The sequence below is a fragment of the Gopherus flavomarginatus genome, chromosome 1 (assembly GCF_025201925.1).
Source record: "Gopherus flavomarginatus isolate rGopFla2 chromosome 1, rGopFla2.mat.asm, whole genome shotgun sequence".
Classification (NCBI taxonomy): Eukaryota; Metazoa; Chordata; order Testudines; family Testudinidae; genus Gopherus; species Gopherus flavomarginatus.
The window spans coordinates 27553131-27570119 of record NC_066617.1 but is presented as its reverse complement, the minus strand read 5'-3'; the positions used below and the strand labels follow the sequence as shown (position 1 = coordinate 27570119).

At 39.2% G+C, this 16989-nt stretch overlaps 1 protein-coding gene across 4 annotated transcripts in view; it reads left to right on the top strand.

Moving 5' to 3' along the window:
• The window catches only part of RELN (reelin), a 480031-nt gene that overhangs the window by 58649 nt on the left and 404393 nt on the right, over window positions 1-16989 (top strand). For all 4 annotated transcript variants that reach the window (XM_050925235.1, XM_050925228.1, XM_050925256.1 and 1 more), the window contains exon 2: window positions 14211-14321. In XM_050925235.1, the coding sequence (XP_050781192.1) occupies window positions 14211-14321 (111 nt within the window). The remainder of the gene's footprint in view (window positions 1-14210; window positions 14322-16989) is intronic.

The window sequence follows — 16989 nt, the reverse complement described above, 5'->3', positions numbered from 1 at the left end:
TAGTTTTCAGCCTCTCTTGCAGACCCTGGCAGTTGTGACAAACTGTGCTATATTTTTGTGATGTAGATAGATATCTGCTAATGAGTATGATGAGACCATCAAACTCATTTTAAATTAGACTTAATCCAGGATTTGAAACCAGAGAACAAATTTAACACTGTCATAAAGTGATATAGCTACAGTGGTATTGCAGCTGCTAATTCCAGCAGTGAATTTGGCCCCAGGTCTCTGAATGAGATGGGTTAGTTTATTAATTCCCTGACCCACCTTAGCCTCTACAATCATGCTGTAAAATTAAAATGATAAACATATATACTGTATTTGCGATGATTATCTGTGCCTCAGAATCATTTAGTAATGTATTTTATAGACACAAGAGACATAGACACACTTAAGCTGTAATCTCTCTTATTTTAGAAGTTTTGTTGTTAAACACATTATTTTGCTTAGTTTCCTTTAAAGATATTAAAAGTATCAAAAGAATAAAATTAATACCTTTTTGATTCTTTGCCATCTGTTTGTGCTCTGACCACTACTACTTTAACAAATTGTTCAGTACTGCACTGAACTGAAGCTTTAATCCATATTTTTTTCATCAGTCAGGACTGAGAAGATATGCATAATATTAATATACTGTATTATTGTCAAAAGATTAAATATGCTTTTGTCAGCTATTCAGCTGTTGCACGTATGGCTAAAAATCTCTATAATCACGAATGTATTTCCTTATGGTTATATCTGAGTTTTTTTCTATTTAAATCCACACTTGCCTGCCCCAAACAGCATTTAAGTATTTACAGGGCCAGTTTCTAGACCATTTTGTAATACAGTTCTGTGTTATAGACAGAGATGTTTCCCATTTTATTTAACTAAAATGGAAAACGTAGGTGGTCCTTGTAGTTTTTTGTTACAAGTCATATGGTGGATGAACTAAGCAACCACTGTGTGCTTTTGGTAGAATTATTTTGTTTATGAATCGCACATATAGTCTGCCCTTGGAAAATTGATTGTCATATGCACTTGTACAGTATTGTGCCCTGTTCCTATAATCATTAGCTTCAGATGTGCTAATCCTGTGCCTTCTGTTCAAGGTTCTCAGTAACTCTCATCTCATTGCAATCCTCACTGTCCTGGCCAGATTACCCACTTCCTTCTCTTTGCCCCCACCTCATTTAGGTTGTTCTTCCTTATTCTGGCCCATACTTTCTATTCAGTGCATATCAAGAGACCTCCCAAAAGAGAGCTGAAATGGTGTTTTCTCTTCCCTCAAATATTTTCAAGAGTTCAATTTTTTCCCCTGTTTTTAATTGGGGGGGAAAAAGTAAAAATCTCAAAAATGTTCACAAAAGGAAAAACTAATTTTTTTTTTGGTTAGGGTGAATTGACATGTTTTGTTTCTAAAATTTTGAAATATTTTGTTTTGATTTCAAACTTTCTCTTGTCTAACCTTTTTTAGTCTACTTAGCTTAAATTTCTACACAAAATTGTTTCCAATCAGAAAACAGGATTTTTTTCTTTTAGAAAATGTTGAAACAAAATGTTGCAACAATTTTTAAACTTTTTTTTGAAGTATTTTTGAGTCTGGAGATTTGTCTAAATTGTCCCTGATTTGTCAAGAGTTTTTGATGAACTGGCTTTTTTTTTTCCTTCAAAAAACCTTCAGTCGAAAAATTCCCAACCAGCTGTACTCCCAAGGTATCTCTTGTCAGAAAACATGTATGTAGTTTGTATTATTGCTGCATTGTGAAGCCTAACTTGTATATATAACCCTTGCCACCAGAACACCTTTGTGAAGCTGTTTAAAAGTAGCAATTGTTAAAATGAGCCAGTGCTTACCAACAGAGAGTTGGATGCTCTCTACCTTGTCAGTAATTTCCCCACTGAGTTCGATTATCTCCTCTTTGTGGCCTTATTCTCTGTGATTGTTATCTGCTTCTATTTTGGTTCTTCATTCTAAACTGGCTGGGTTCCTTATCAGTCACTCCAGTACCAGGGTCTCAGAGTAATACTGTGCAATCATCATCCCTAGTGGACAGAGCACTGGGCTGGGACTCAGACCTGGGTTCGATTCATGGTTCTGCCACTGGCCTGCTGGGTGACCATGGGCAACTTCATCTCTGTGCCTTAGTTTCCCCATCTGTAAAATGAGGATGATGATACTGGCCTTCTGTGTATAATGTTTGAGATCTACGGGTAAAAAGTGCTGTATAAAAGCTTTTATTATTATTCCTCCAACTTGTTAAACTTCATTTCTGTAAAGAAGACTAGAGCAAAAGTTAAACATAAATGGGGTCAGTAATACTTTTACCTCTGACTCCTTTCCTTAGCTTAAACCTTGATGGGGTCCTAGCTCTTTATTTTAACTCAGGTCTGTGTTGATTTCACATGAGGAATCCCATTGACATGAATGGCGCTTAATGAGGGAGGACCAACATTGTCAAAACCGGGTACGCTAAAATTAAGCATGTAAATTCAAGTGACCTGAAATTCAGAGATTCTGAGAATTCACAAATCCCATTGAAGTTAGAGCAGGGTTTCAAAACAAGGTGCTGAAAATGCCCTCTAGTCTATACTTGTGCTTACGCCGTTGCTCACACTGGAGCAGATACACTTATGGCAGAAAACAGGTATGAAATTTTCTAAGAACAGATGCTCCTTAAGCTAAGTAAATAGCTTGGACTTTCTTCTCATTTACACAAAGGCACTTTTATGCCACTTTGACAGTGAAACGGAGCCTTTAAGTGAGTGTATAGTTAAGCCCCTATACACTGCAGGCTGATGTAAAGAGGGCTTAACTCAAATGAAAATTTGGCCCATTGTATTTTAAAAAATACAAAAAAAAAAAAAAAGAATTGTAGGACAAAGCTGCAAAGAGTTTCTTTTCCAACTTGTAAATAAGAAAATATACTGTAGAAAAGATAGCACTATTATGTTTATTTGGAGCTATGCCTCATATTATATATTTTAATTGGTAAAAGGTTTCCTTATTCTCTAATGTCACTAGAACTCATGCACTCCACTCTATTTGCTTATCATAATCACAGTTCATATGTCTTTAAGAGGATTTGTATTCTTTTAGCTTGAGATAAACATATTCAAGAGCCTGTGCTTAGCTGACATGCTCTCCTAAGCTAAAAACAAGACCAAAAAAATTCTTGCAAACATTTTGAGATTACAGAGTTATAATAAATTTCCAGCAGACAAGAATATTTATTCTCTTCTGAGTTGTCTCTATTTTTTTTAAAGATAGTATGATTAGTTATGTAGACAATAGCCGCTTATCTTTTGAAAACAGGAGAATAAAGGGATTTACCACTCTGCTGAAAATGTGAACACTACACTCATATTCATATCTATTTAATAATTTATTGACCGCATGGCCAACACTATGAAATTTTCATGTATGGGTATCAAGCAACCAACCTCACATAAACTTGAAAGACTTAAAACACAGAGGTCAGTAACTTTGCACTACTGTTCCTGGGTTTACAGTAATTAAAAGTTAATCACAATAATGATTAATGTTTTTCAGAGAAAAATCTCACTTTTTCATTTCATAGAATCATGGCAAAATTGAAATTTCAGACTCAAACTTAGTGTGATATTGGTATTTCCTGGGTACACACACTACCATCACCAGCACAAGGAGGGATAGCTCAGTGGTTTGAACATTGGCTTGCTAAACCAGGGTTGTGAGTTCAATTATTGAGGGGGCCATTTAGGGATCTGGGGCAAAATCAGTATGTGGTCCTGCTAGTGAAGGTAGGGGGCTGGATTCAGTCACCTTTCAGGGTCTGTTCCAGCTCTATGAGATAGGTATATCTCCATATATAAATAAACTTTACACACTGAGACTAATTTGCAGTATAAGCATTTTTTGAATCTGTCTGACTGTAAAGCTGCAAGTGTTATCACTTCCAACAGATGTGTCTTGATTAGGATATGCAGTTGTTATATGCATGGATACAGTACCAAAATAAATTTGTTGGATTTCGGTACTGCTGTTTCTGATATCATTAAGAATCTATTGGAGTGCCTGTTAGAAATTAGCAAAGAATCCTGTGGCACCTTATAGACTAACAGACGTTTTGGAGCATGAGCTTTCATGGGTGAATACCCACTTCGTCAGATGCATCTGACAAAGTGGGTATTCACCCACGGGATTCTTTGCTGCTTTTACAGATCCAGACTAACACGGCTACCCCTCTGATGTTAGAAATTGTTATTCAAGTATTTATATGGCTGCCCAAAAATTCATTGTAGATTGAAAGCTGGCCAGGTTTCAGTACAGGAACATGTTTTTTAAAAAAACAATTTGATTTAAGTGGTTTAGCTACCTTTAAATTTTAGGAGAAATAAAATAGAATTTTTCTGAGGGTTTTAGAACACATTATTTTCATTCTGCTAGTGTCCAATGTGAGCTTGTCACTTTGTGTAGTAAAATGAATGTATTGAAATGGTTGTAATACTGAGAATTTTAAAAACAGATTAAGTACCTAAACATTATGGGCCTGATCCACAGCTCCTTGAAGTCACTGATAATCTTTCCAATGACTTTATGGGCCTTTGGATAAGAGACTATATTATGTGGGCAACTTGCTATGATTGGAAAAGTCTCTTAATAATCAGTTGATTTGAGATTGTACATTAGGTCAGTTGGAGCTAAAGTACAGCTAATGTCTCGTAGCTGATGTCAATAATTCTCATTAATGGTGTCTGCTAAACTTCTGCTTGGGTATTTTGTCTTCCCTTGGTGGGATTTAATAAGTGGTATAACATTTATTGTAATGTGCTATCAAAGTGGCTGATTTTAGTATTTTTGCACTCTATAAATACAAATAATCATTCCACTAATTATTATAGCAAGCAGTATTTCAGTGGTCGCTGTATTGGTTTCAGTATGCAGTACAGCTGAATATTTCAATTTTGACTCTTGACAGCATTTGCTAGTGGCCATTTGATTTCAAGGCAGCTATTGTTGGATATTTTTGTTGACTAAATTTTGTTTCATGCCCATAGTAATTTGTTTATCCCTCATGCTATTTATAATTTTCAGGGTTCAAAAAGCTGTTAAGGAACTACAAAATCGAGATCCAGACATTTCACAACATTCTGTGGAACTTTTCAAATATTAAGGAAATGACATTATTGTGTGGTGTTGTATATAATTTATTAAGCACTAATAATGTTCCTGGCACTGTACAGGACACAAAATAAAGATTGCCCGTGCTCCTAAAGCCATTTACTCTGAATAACATGTATGCAGAGCATATATAAAAAGAACAGGAGTACTTGTGGCAGCTTAGAGACACGGCTGCTACTCTGAAACAGAGCATATATAACGCACTGGAAAGCCTAGAGCAGTGGTTCTCAACCTGTTTATCATTGTGGGCTGCATATGTGGCCCACAAAGTGTTACCTGGGCTGCAGTTTGAGAACCACAGAACTGTGTGGGGCCCAGGGCGGGGGGCAGTCAGGACCCCAAATCCCGCCGCAACCCCAGATGCCGTTGTGCTGGGCCAGGCAGCAGCCAGGATCCTGGGCCCAGACCCTGCCATGCGGGATCATGCAGTAGCCTAGACCCTGAGCCTGCCATGCAGGGCTGTGTGGCAGCCGGCAGCCCAGAGCCTGCAGCCTTTAGCACACAGCTGGGCTGGGCTATAGCTGTGTGCTAACTGGGCCGCATGTGGGCTGTGAGTTGAGAACCTCTTCCTAGAGGAAGGAAATTACTGTTTTGTTTTTTTTATTTTTTAACAAATTAATGCTATTTTTCACTAGCTTCTTGTTGGCATCATGGAAATAGTGTCTTTGGAAGGTTTTGACCACTAACGGGATAATGCCTTGGCAAACTGGAACAGGTAGCGAGATTCCATATATAAGGAGGGTTGGGAAAAGGCCTAGATATATTTGTGGAAGAAATGAACAGGGATGGGGTGTAAAGACCGGTAACTGTGGGATGGAGGTGATACATGAAGGCCTAATCCAAAGCCCATCAGAGTCAATGGAAAGACTTGCACTTACTTCAGTTAGCTTTGGATCAGGAGAGATTTAGAATTAAGAATTTTAAATCTGAAGTGTTCATGAAATTTGTTTTCTAGACAAAGCTTACCAGTCATGTTACTACTGTGCCTGCCTTCAGTCTGGACATTTTTTCCATACTAACAATGCTGCAATATTTTTTCCTCTGCTTTTTCTTCATCACACTGGAGAGAATACTTACCCAGTATGACTAAACCTCCTCCTAAGTTTATTGCTTTTATTTTTGTTGGATGGGTTAGAGGGTTGTGATTCAGACTATCCTGAGGAAGGGTCTAGAATTCATATTTGGAATTGATGCATCATGATGGGTTTCTATGTTTTTGGTTTCTCCTGAAAGCAAAATCATTTCTATATGCAGTCAGGTTTAGTTTGCTGTTAGCATATGTGCCACTATTTGTTTTTAAATAACTTTTTCTACAAATGTGGTACTGACTGCAACTAAATTTATAGGGCATCTGAGATTCTTCTAACTGCACCCACATCACTTTAATTATGAATATTTAAATATCATTTTTATTTGCAGTATTCACACATGCCTTTAAAACAGAGGTTCTCAAACCAGAGGGCAGGCCCCCCTAGGAGGGCACGGAACATTTTTGGGGTGTGTGTGTGAGAAGCTTTAGAGAAAAAAAACATACTGCACACATTTTACCCACAGCAATGAATAAGTAGCAAAGCTAATTCCTCCAGACGTATCAGGTCCTCAGATGGCGCTGTGTATTTGACTCTAGATGGCAATGTGCATTTTGATGGATTTCTGTTAAGCTTACATAGCATTATACAAAGTCATTACTATCTGTACGTTAATCTGTTTGCTATGATGTGGTGTGCACATTTAATTGTAAGCATAGACCACACTTGCCATCTTGCTTTTGCCTTTATTGCAATGAATCGTTGGCTCTGCTTGAATCAATACCTTACTGTTTTTAATATTTTAGAGAGAGTTGCATGTTGATTATTTTTTGCATTGGTATATGTTCGGGTGGGGTGGGGTGTGAACTACTACAGACACAAAGAAGGGGGTCTTAATTAGGAAGAGAGTCTAAAAGGTGGCTGCCCTAGTTCTAAGACAAAGATGTGCCGTTTTTTCAGTAAGAGGTTTCAGCTCTGAAGAGAGCGCCTCTGTTATGCCAAACATATTTTCTACTTGCTCCATGGTATATGAATGTACAGTTCTAGTACTAAGGCTATGTGACTTGATAAACAGTGTATAAGACTTCAAGGACTATTGCCTTGATTAATTCATACTTGAATCCAGTAAAATTTCCGCTCATGTTGTTTTATATGTCAAAGCCTTGTCTCTGCATATAGTCCTTTTTAGTGCCTCAGAGGTTTGAGAAACAATTCTGGGTTTCTTTTATATCCAGTCTTGGTCTCTTTTATATCCAAAACAGTGGTGAAATTCAGTAAAATCTTCATATATTTCAATTTGGCTAGTGAAGTTATCTCATTCTGCACTCATACACCGCCCCACCAACATGAATGTTTCTTTGTGCTACACTACAAGGTTGTCAAGTGTCATTCATTTTGCATTACATGCACTTGGCAGCTCTGGCACAGTTTTTTTTGCAGTACAGCTGGATTCAAACACATTCAGTCAGGCAGCGGGCAAAAGCTCCTCTTCCTGGAGTCCACTGTGGTGGCAGTTAGCATGAAGCCCTGGGGCAAAGGCAGCAGCAGTAGCAACGGGCAAAGATGGGAAGCAGAATGGAGAAGAGGTGAAGGGGAAAGAATAAGGCAAGGTCTGAAATGCCATGGGATTGGTGTGGGATGGGGGCAGAATGGAGGAGGCTGCCACATCCCCATCATGTGGGCAGGGATGAGGAACAGATGGAGTCCTGAGTCTGCATTGCGCTAAGCTGGTATGATGAGGGGAGAATCTTGTTGACCAAGGGCTGTTGTAAATGAGTTCTCTCTGGGAACAAGGGGGAAATCAGTGAACTGTGACTTTCACAGTCACAGTTCATTATCTGAGCTCTGCCTCGACCACAGCAGATTGTAATGTTACAATCTAGTCCATAAGAAGTATCCTAGATGAGCTTGATCCTGTGGGATGCTGAATAAGGGTGCTCAAATAATTTGTTACAGTTCTAGAGGTCAGTGATTCCTGGTAACTGCTGCTGAAAATCTGCTGATTTCAGTGACAGCGAAGAGTACTACGTGACTCCCAAAATCATTGGATCCAAAGGGTATCTCAGGCTGCAAAAACCAAACAAAACAAAACCATCACAACAGTGAGTCTCAGGACTTGGGTCAACTGACTTGGACTCATGTTATGGGACTAAAAATAGCCGCGTAGACGGAGCTCGGGATCTGAAACCCAGTGAGGAGGATGGGTCTCAGGGCCCAGGCTCTGCTATTTTTAGCCCCAAAGCACAAGCCTGAGTGAGTTGATCCAGGTTCTAAGACTTGCTGCTATGTGTTTTTGTAGTATAGACACCCAAAGTCATCTCTGTCTTTTGCCTTCAGTGTCTAGATTCACTGACTCAGCAATATGTTGAATATTACCCAACATACAGCTCTTTAAACAATCAACTCTTTAAAGAAGAATTAAAGGCATGCCTTATCTTTTCCCTTAATACAATATTGGAAATACAGATGAAGCATAGCTCCAGTACTACAATGATGAGTGCCTTAGAAATGCCTATGAGTAAATACAATTTGAAAATCTGATCTATCTGTTGTGTGATACTATTACATCCAGATGCAGTCTGCTTTCAGGCAGCTTCTTGGCCATCTGATTGTCCCTTGAAATACAACAGTTGTAAGCATTGCTTGAGCTTTCTAGCTCTTAATCCCAAAGGAGACACCAAATTTAGGTCTGATTCCATAAAGCCCAATCATGAGAAGTCATCTTCTAAGCATCTCATGAGAGAAGCTGTCAAAAATCCTCTGCTTCCCATGAAATGTACTCAGCAGCTCTCTAAGGATGTCCAGCATTTTGCAGGATCAGACTTATATATATACATTTTATTATTTAGTTGATGTTTATTACATGTTTTGAAGATGTAGAGCTCTGCTTAAATGCTGACCTTAGTGTTTGTTTCCTGGACATTCAGACTGCAGGACTCTTTATCAGAAATTTGAACGAATATATTGTATTTACTATAATCCTGTGGAAAAACAGTATGTGACATGTAATTCTGGCATTTTTTACCTCTTCAAATGCTTGACCGTACAACCTTAATGTTCGTCTAACATCGTTTTTTGTGTGTAACTTCCTAGGTTTTAAAAAAAAAAGCAAACTGAAAAAACAAATTCAGTTGTGTGGGATCAAATTGATACCCATGTGGGTCATTGGCAAGGTTGGAACTTTTATATCCACAACAGAGATCTCTGGCTTTTGAACTAATAGAGTAACTGTTTACTATAATAGGTTGTCTTCCTCTACATGGACTGACACTAGCAGGGGATGAGGTACATGCTTTGCCAGTGGGTTTCATGGCTATTTGCTGACAGTAGAGGAATTGAGGAAACTCAGGGATCTTGGGCTAAATGGTTAAAATTTGGCAAAGTTAGAAGCAACTGAATTCTGCATCTTTGGGAAGTGTAGGGCAACCTTACTAATTAGCAATTCTACCACTCCGATCTATAATCCTAGGAAACACTATTGCCCTTCCTAGGGTCTCTCCAGGATAACTGGGTCAGAGTCATAGGCGCCAACTCTGTGGGTTCTCCAGCCCTGAAGCACTCACGGAAAAAAATTAGTGGGTGCTTAGCACCCACGGGCCACCAGCTCCCCACCTCCATCCAGCACCTCCTGTTCGCCTGTAGCCCCACCGATCAACTCTTCCTTCTCCCTCCAAGTGCCTCCTGCCCACTGCGATCAGCTGTTCCGTGTCGTGCAGGAGGCTCTGGGGGCAGGGGGAGGAGCAGGGACAGGGTATGCTCAGGGAAGGGGATGGAACTGGGCAGGAAAAGGGAGGTGCGGGGAGGAGTGGAGGCGGGAAGAGATAGGGTGGGGACTTAGGAGAAGGAGTGGGGTGGGGGTTGGGGTTGGGCCTGGGTCAGAGCGGGGAAGAAGAGGCGAGGCGGGAGTGAGGGCTGGGGAGAAGGGGGCAGGTGGGTGGAGGAGCTGAGCATCTGCGGGGCCTGGAGGAAGCTGGCGCTTGGTCAGATTCTCAGGGAAAGAATATCCTGATCTCAGTCTGTCACTCCTTTTTTGGTCACTAGGCTATCTGAGGGTAGTTGGGGGTTTCCTGTGTGAAGCTATGACCTGTTTGCCTATGAGCTTCCTTCTTCCAATGACTTTCTCACATGACTCTCCACATTGCCCTGATAATCTCTGTGTGTGTGAAGAGGGAATCAAACCAGCTTCCCCCTCTAGCCCCTGCTGACCTCTGTTTCCCTTCTAGGCAGACTGCCAGCAGCTTTTGGCAGCCTGTCTGCATTCTCAGTGGCAGCATGTGGTGGCATCCTGCCACTCAGCTGGATTGGTGCCTGCAGCACAGTTCTTGGAGGCAGCCCAGTGGGTCCCAATTCCCCAGCTGCAGATCCATGGGTCCCCACAGTAATATGGCCAGGAAAGTGAGAGGTACATTTCTTGCTCCCCTGGTTATCCTATGAGGAAGAGGTGTTGGGTTTTTTTTGGGGGGGAGGGCAGATAAAGTTGAGAGTGAAGTGATTTCCTACACTTTTTGCTAGGTACTCACAATCTCTCTCACGCCACTGTCTCACAAAACAGGTGCAGCAGTGAGACAGCCACCCCTTGCAGGGCTGAGGCTACTCTCTACCCCTAGGTAGACTTTGGTCTAGGCCAGGGATAGTCAATTATTTTTTGTCAAGGTCCAAATTTCTTGGTCACGATATGATCAAGGTCCAGACTTCAGAGACAATAATAATACTACCTCCCCACAAACAATAATGATCATAATAAGTAAATAAAATATTTTGGGGGTCTGTTTAAAAAATGTCTGATGGTTCAAATTTGGCTTGCAGTCTTCCTATTGACCACCCCTGGCCTAGGCTTTAATTCCCACTCTACCCTCCTCCAGGCTGCAAATACATGCTGTTGCCTGTTTAACAAGAAAGCCACTATATGGGGGCTGAAACAAATGACTGCCAAATGATTATTTTGCTGCTGTTCTGGAGCACAGAAGGAAAAATAACGTGTAATAACAAGTCCTTGTCCCTGATATAAAATCATAATCCTATTCTTTGGGTTGTATGTTAACATAGCTTTCATATTCATGATTGTTAGTATTAATATGTAATACAACATACCTTCTTTCATTTAAGATAAACTGTTTGATGTCTTTCCCCATTGGCTTGACATAAGTCCTAAAAGAATGTCATTCTTCTTTTTTTGTCATTCACACCTTCTGAGAATGCCACTCTTCTTTTTTTCTCTTACAGAACTAATTCTGAAATTATTCTACAATGTATTACAAATGTATAACAACAATTTAGTGCTCCATTAAAAAGTGCATCAAGGCAATCTGCAGTTTCCCATGGGCTTAATGGGGAAACCATACTGTGTTGGATACTATTCAGCAATGAAAATTGATCCATTACATGTACATGTAAATTGGGGATTGGTGATCACACAAATATGTCCAAAACCAAGTATGAGCATCGTAAAATATCCCTTCTGTCCCAGAGAGAGTGATCACCATTTATTCAAGAAAGAATAAGGCTATCCCACAGCGAAACAAAATGGCAGCAGAGAACTGGCCCAGTGCCCTTACTTGATCAATGCTTTTCACCCACTGTTTTTTCTAGTCTTCAAAAATAAATCTTAGGCATAATTTAGAGCATACATTTTCCTTTTCCCAGACTAAAAAGTACAAAGGAAAGAATAAACCCTGCAAAATTCACTACTTCAACATGAGTTGTAGGGAGCATTCATTGTTTTGTTTTATTTTATTTCATTTTATTTTCAAAATAATTATTTTACTTTATTGAAGTCTTGTCACTTTTGTGGTCTGCTTCTCATTTGTTTTTGTTTGCTTGTTTGACATGTATGTTATGAGGGGATGCATTCCAAAATTAGAGTTCTGAACCTGCTCTCTTTGCTCAGATGAAACTGCTGTTAAACTTCATGGGAGTTTTTCTTTGTCCTGGAATTATTCATCGTACTATTGAATATTAGAATAAGTACAGATAATTTAAATGTAAATTACTGAGGAGTAAATTAAACATACTGGATGTTAATCCTCTAGTTAAAAACCAAAACAACCCCTTCTTCCTGTTATTTTTACAGGTCCTATTACTATACAATACTACTACCCCCCCCTCAAAAAAAATTTGAATGAGTGTGTACCACAGATTAACCACTGAATGACTGGTGATGGTACAGCCAGAACAACAGACTAGTCCTTCTGCTGAATGTACTAGGAATGTCCTAACATGGCACTGTTTTAAATGGTAACCGAACAGAACCCTGAACCAACACCTCACTGCTTCAGTTACTGAGTCATCCCCAGCACATGACATTTCTAGCAGGAGTAAGAGAGGAATACAGTGGGGGTGGAGAGTATGTTTGCCCTATGTGGCCAGATATTTAGAATCAAAAAAAGTTTGGAGCACAAGGGAGTTTGAACTGATCAGAAATTACATTCCATTGTTGAGCTCTGTGGATGAAAGAGTGGAAGAGAACCTGTAATTGTTACTAAGGTCTCTATCGTGCAGAAAGTTGTGTGGGACACCAATCAACTCAATGGAACTCTTCACTGTTTCAAAGGTCTGCCTGTGTGAATCTTTTTGCAGCGTCTGGGCCTTTGATAGCCTCTAAGAAATTGCTGGTCTTTGTTCTTTATACACAGCTATCGGTGTGCAACATGGTTTACAGACACTTTAGAAAAAAAAGGATTTTATAAAGTAGGTTACAAACAAACAAAAACACCAGGATAGGAGAGGGTATTAGACAGGGAGAACGGAAATTTACCTGATATATAGCTTAGTTGCTTGCTTTAGTTTTTGTGCTTTATGTTAGTTCCATTTTTAAAAACATATAGCTCTTTGGGCAACTGTCAGAAACTGTCAGAAGAAATGGGTTTTGACAATAGATTTTAGAGGGGCAAAGGAGGTTGCATGGCATTACGGGATCAGTGAGGTCATTCCAGGCATAGAGGATATTGCTATGTGCATTGCATTTACATAATATGAACAAAACTTATCACTTAATAGTTCTGGCCTTTTTAGGATAGAACATTCAAGCAGATTGTACATAGGGTTTTCTGTTTAAACTGATATCTGATAAGACATCGAAGCAAAAAGCTGAGGATGAATGTTTACAGAATAAACTGCAAAATTTGTGAATTGTTGGCTTTTTTTCAGTGTTCAATGCCTTCCTAAATAATGTGCATTTTCAGCTGAAAATTGCAAATGTCAAGAAAACCGGGACAGTGGTTTAACTGATATAGCTAAGAATATCTTTTAAAAGTATCCAGTGGATTATTTTAATACACTTGGTCTGTAATGACCTATGTGCGCATATGACTTAACTGCTTAATACGCTAAAGTGTATTACTATTGTCATGTAGCACACATTTGAAATCCAGAAAGAGCGATACTATAAACCTTAATTATTTTATTGCTTATGTCATTTATTCTGTGGTCTTGATAGCCAGTTGTCAGTTTTGCCTTCTAGGAAAAGGAGTTTATCAGATAGAGATGAGTGACCTTTCTGATGTTAATTTCAAATCCTGGTGCTGTAATTCTCAATTGTGTCCATTTCATGCAACAGATTATTACTGATAAATGATTTATGATTAATTTAGGAGTAAAAAAGTAACAAACACCAATTGTTCTATTCTAAATATAGTCTCTTTGCTAAAAATAAACTCTGAAAAATATTAAAAATAAATTCCAAAATAGGAACCCTGATTAGATATTGAGCAATGATGTTTGTGAAATTTACATTTGCAAACCAATTTACAGTCACTAAATCATTTTATATGTTGTGAGAGTATTATTTCAGGACAGTTTCTTACACAGAAACAAAGTTCATTATTTGAGCTCCAAGAGTCTGCTACTCTTATTTATTCAGAGTTGCTCTATTCCATGCGAAGAACCACTGTGTGTGTGTGTGTGTGTGTGTGTGTGTGTGTGTGTGTGGCAAAGTTTTTAGTCAATGAAGTAAGGATGGCAGAATCTTGCCCATAGAATGAGTACAGAACTCAGCACACAGTTGAGTGGTCCTTACAGAATTTTTATATCTTTCATTTCAGTGACTATTTCAACAAGTACATTCTTCGATGGCTTACTGGTAACGGGACTCTATACATCTACCAGCGTTCAGGCTTCACAAAGCATTGGTGGCTCTAGTGCTTTTGGATTTGGTAAGTCTATTGTGATTAACAAACCTAGATGTGTATTTGTTCTAATTCAAAATATTCTGCAACTCAAGATAACAAATACTTAGTTTTGTAGGGAAATTAAGGTGAACACCATTATTTAAATAAATTGATTTTATATTGCATGCTGGGACCTGATCCCAAACCTATAGGAGTCAATAACTTCCACAAGCTTTGGATCAGCTCCTTAAACAATTAAAAAAAAAAAAGTGGGGGGAACCAATCAGAAAGTTTCCATCCCAAAGACATGCCTCAGATGCAAGGAATTGCATGCATTCCAGAGAGAGAACCAGTTCCCACAAGAAGACCCTGATTGTCTCACACACATGATACTACAAGAGTGATCACCTTTCCCTTACTGGAAAGTTGACTGGATGTTCCCTACCTCTGCAAATATTCAGCTGCTCTAGAGAGGAAATGATCTCTCCTCTGCTGTCACTGTTTCCACAAACAGACACACGCACATACACAAACAAGTGATACATAGCAATGTGATACATACAAAGCAAAAACTTGAACCTTAGGAAATGATAGCTGGGTTGCCCATGCAACCTTAACTTGGCATTCATGTGCATCCAATCTGTGCACTGAATGAAGCCTAGATCCTGTTAGAAAAAGATCATATGTGATCATGTAATTAAAGACTATACCATAGTGCCCATGTACAGTGGGATAAAATTAAAAATGCATGGGAAGCATGAAGCTAGCATTTCTTAACATTTGAGTGCTTGACTCTGCAACGTAAATAACATTCTTTTAATGTAGCTTTTAATGTAATTTTCTAGGATTTTGTTAAGGGGAAAATTTAGATCAAACTTTTCTTTGCAATTGTAAAGAGTTTCCTCCATTGTATATCATCTGTAGAGTTTGAACTCTGAGTCGTCAGCATTGTAGCACAGACTTTTCCCACTTGAGACATAGGACTAATTATGTTAGCTGGTGCTGGCAGATTAGACTGCTGCCCCAGGCAGGAGAAAACCAGACTCTGGCACCATGTGCTACATCCACTGGGGAGTCATCCAGGGGATTATCCTGGATTGGCTCTTTTTCCCTTGCACTCCACCCGCCAGATGTGGGGGACTCATGCCTCTAGAGTAGGCATGACGATGTTTGGGTCCAGGGGAGGTGGTTATGGAGGAAACAATACTTTTCCCTCCCCCCCGCCATGAGTTGTAAGAGCGCCTGCCCTATTAAGTGCCCCCCAGAGTTGGGGCCATACGTTAGGACCAGGAGATTGCTTGGGGGAGCCCAGCTCTTTCCCTGCTTCATTCTCCCCCAGCTGCTCTAGGTTCTCCCATTGCTGCTGCAGTTTTGGAAGCAGCATGGACCTAGTGTTAGAATTTTTGTGGTCAGTTACTATTTTGTCATGCTACCTGAGGAAGGCAAGTGAAAAAAGGGAAGTGGTGATATTTTTAACTGTTTTTATCTCAACAAGTTTTCAGGAGAACTTCATGAGCCAACGAAAAGGCACTTTTTTAGCTGGAAGATGTTCTTATGGGTGAATTTTAAAGGCCTGCTGCAAACTACGGAGGTCTGAGAGTTCTTCAAAGAAAAGGTTGCAAGAGTTGTTTGTACTGGAAAGTGTTAGGCAACCTGAAGAGAAAAATCTCTAATAGCTGCCCCATTCATATAAAAATAATTTACTTACACACCCACATACCCCAAAATGTGTTCCGAATAAAAACAGTTTTTAGTGATTATTATTGTGTCCATGATGATAGAAAAGAGACAGGACTGAGTTGTTGTGAATAAAAAGGTGATTCTGTAGTCAGGCCGTTGATACAGCTAGGTGGCCCTCTAATTATCCGTAGCTCTGTAGCTCAAATATTAATTAAACACACTGCCTGCTTCTAATCAACACATAGGTTTCCCGTAAGCCCTGGCCTGGAAGGGACTGGTGATTACACTACAAATGTGAGGGATAACTATGAAAAGTGAGAAGTTTTCACATACACTTCACATATGTTTATCTAAGGTGGATGATTCTATTACTGCTGGAGCAATTCTACTTGCTGAAAGAATCATATGAACTGAAAGAAAAGCCTCAGCAGAGTAACTGAAGAAAACAGTCATTTCTATATGGTTTAATTTGCAGTATAACTGGAAGCATTTAATTCATAAAGAAACAGATTGGAAAACTAACTCTGCTGGGCAATAATATCAACCACTTTTTCCAATGACTGAACAATAGCCTTCTATTTAAACCAAAACTCCATTCAATATATATTATGTAACGATTGATTATTTTTGTCCAGAATTTTAGTAAAAGATTGAGGACGATTTTCAAATGTTCTGAGGGTTTTATCATTGAATTCATTGGTAAAAGTTAGGCCAATGGTAGAAGTAGGCCAACGCAGAGCACTTTTGAAAATCCCACCCTAAGTGCATATGAATAATTTGCAGCCACCTGTTTTTGCAGTTCATCTTTTGGAAGCATCTTCTGCATTAATATAAATTAGATTCTATAAGGAGACTAGGTGAAAATTACAAAGATGTCATATGCAGAATTGGGAGAAACCCACTACTGGTAAATCCAGTTTGCATGGTTTCATCTCCTGCTGCCCAAATTTTTCACAATACAAGTCCTTTACCTCTGTTTCTTTGTCTGTTTTACCACTTTTATAAACGGCAAGTAATACATAAACTCTCGACA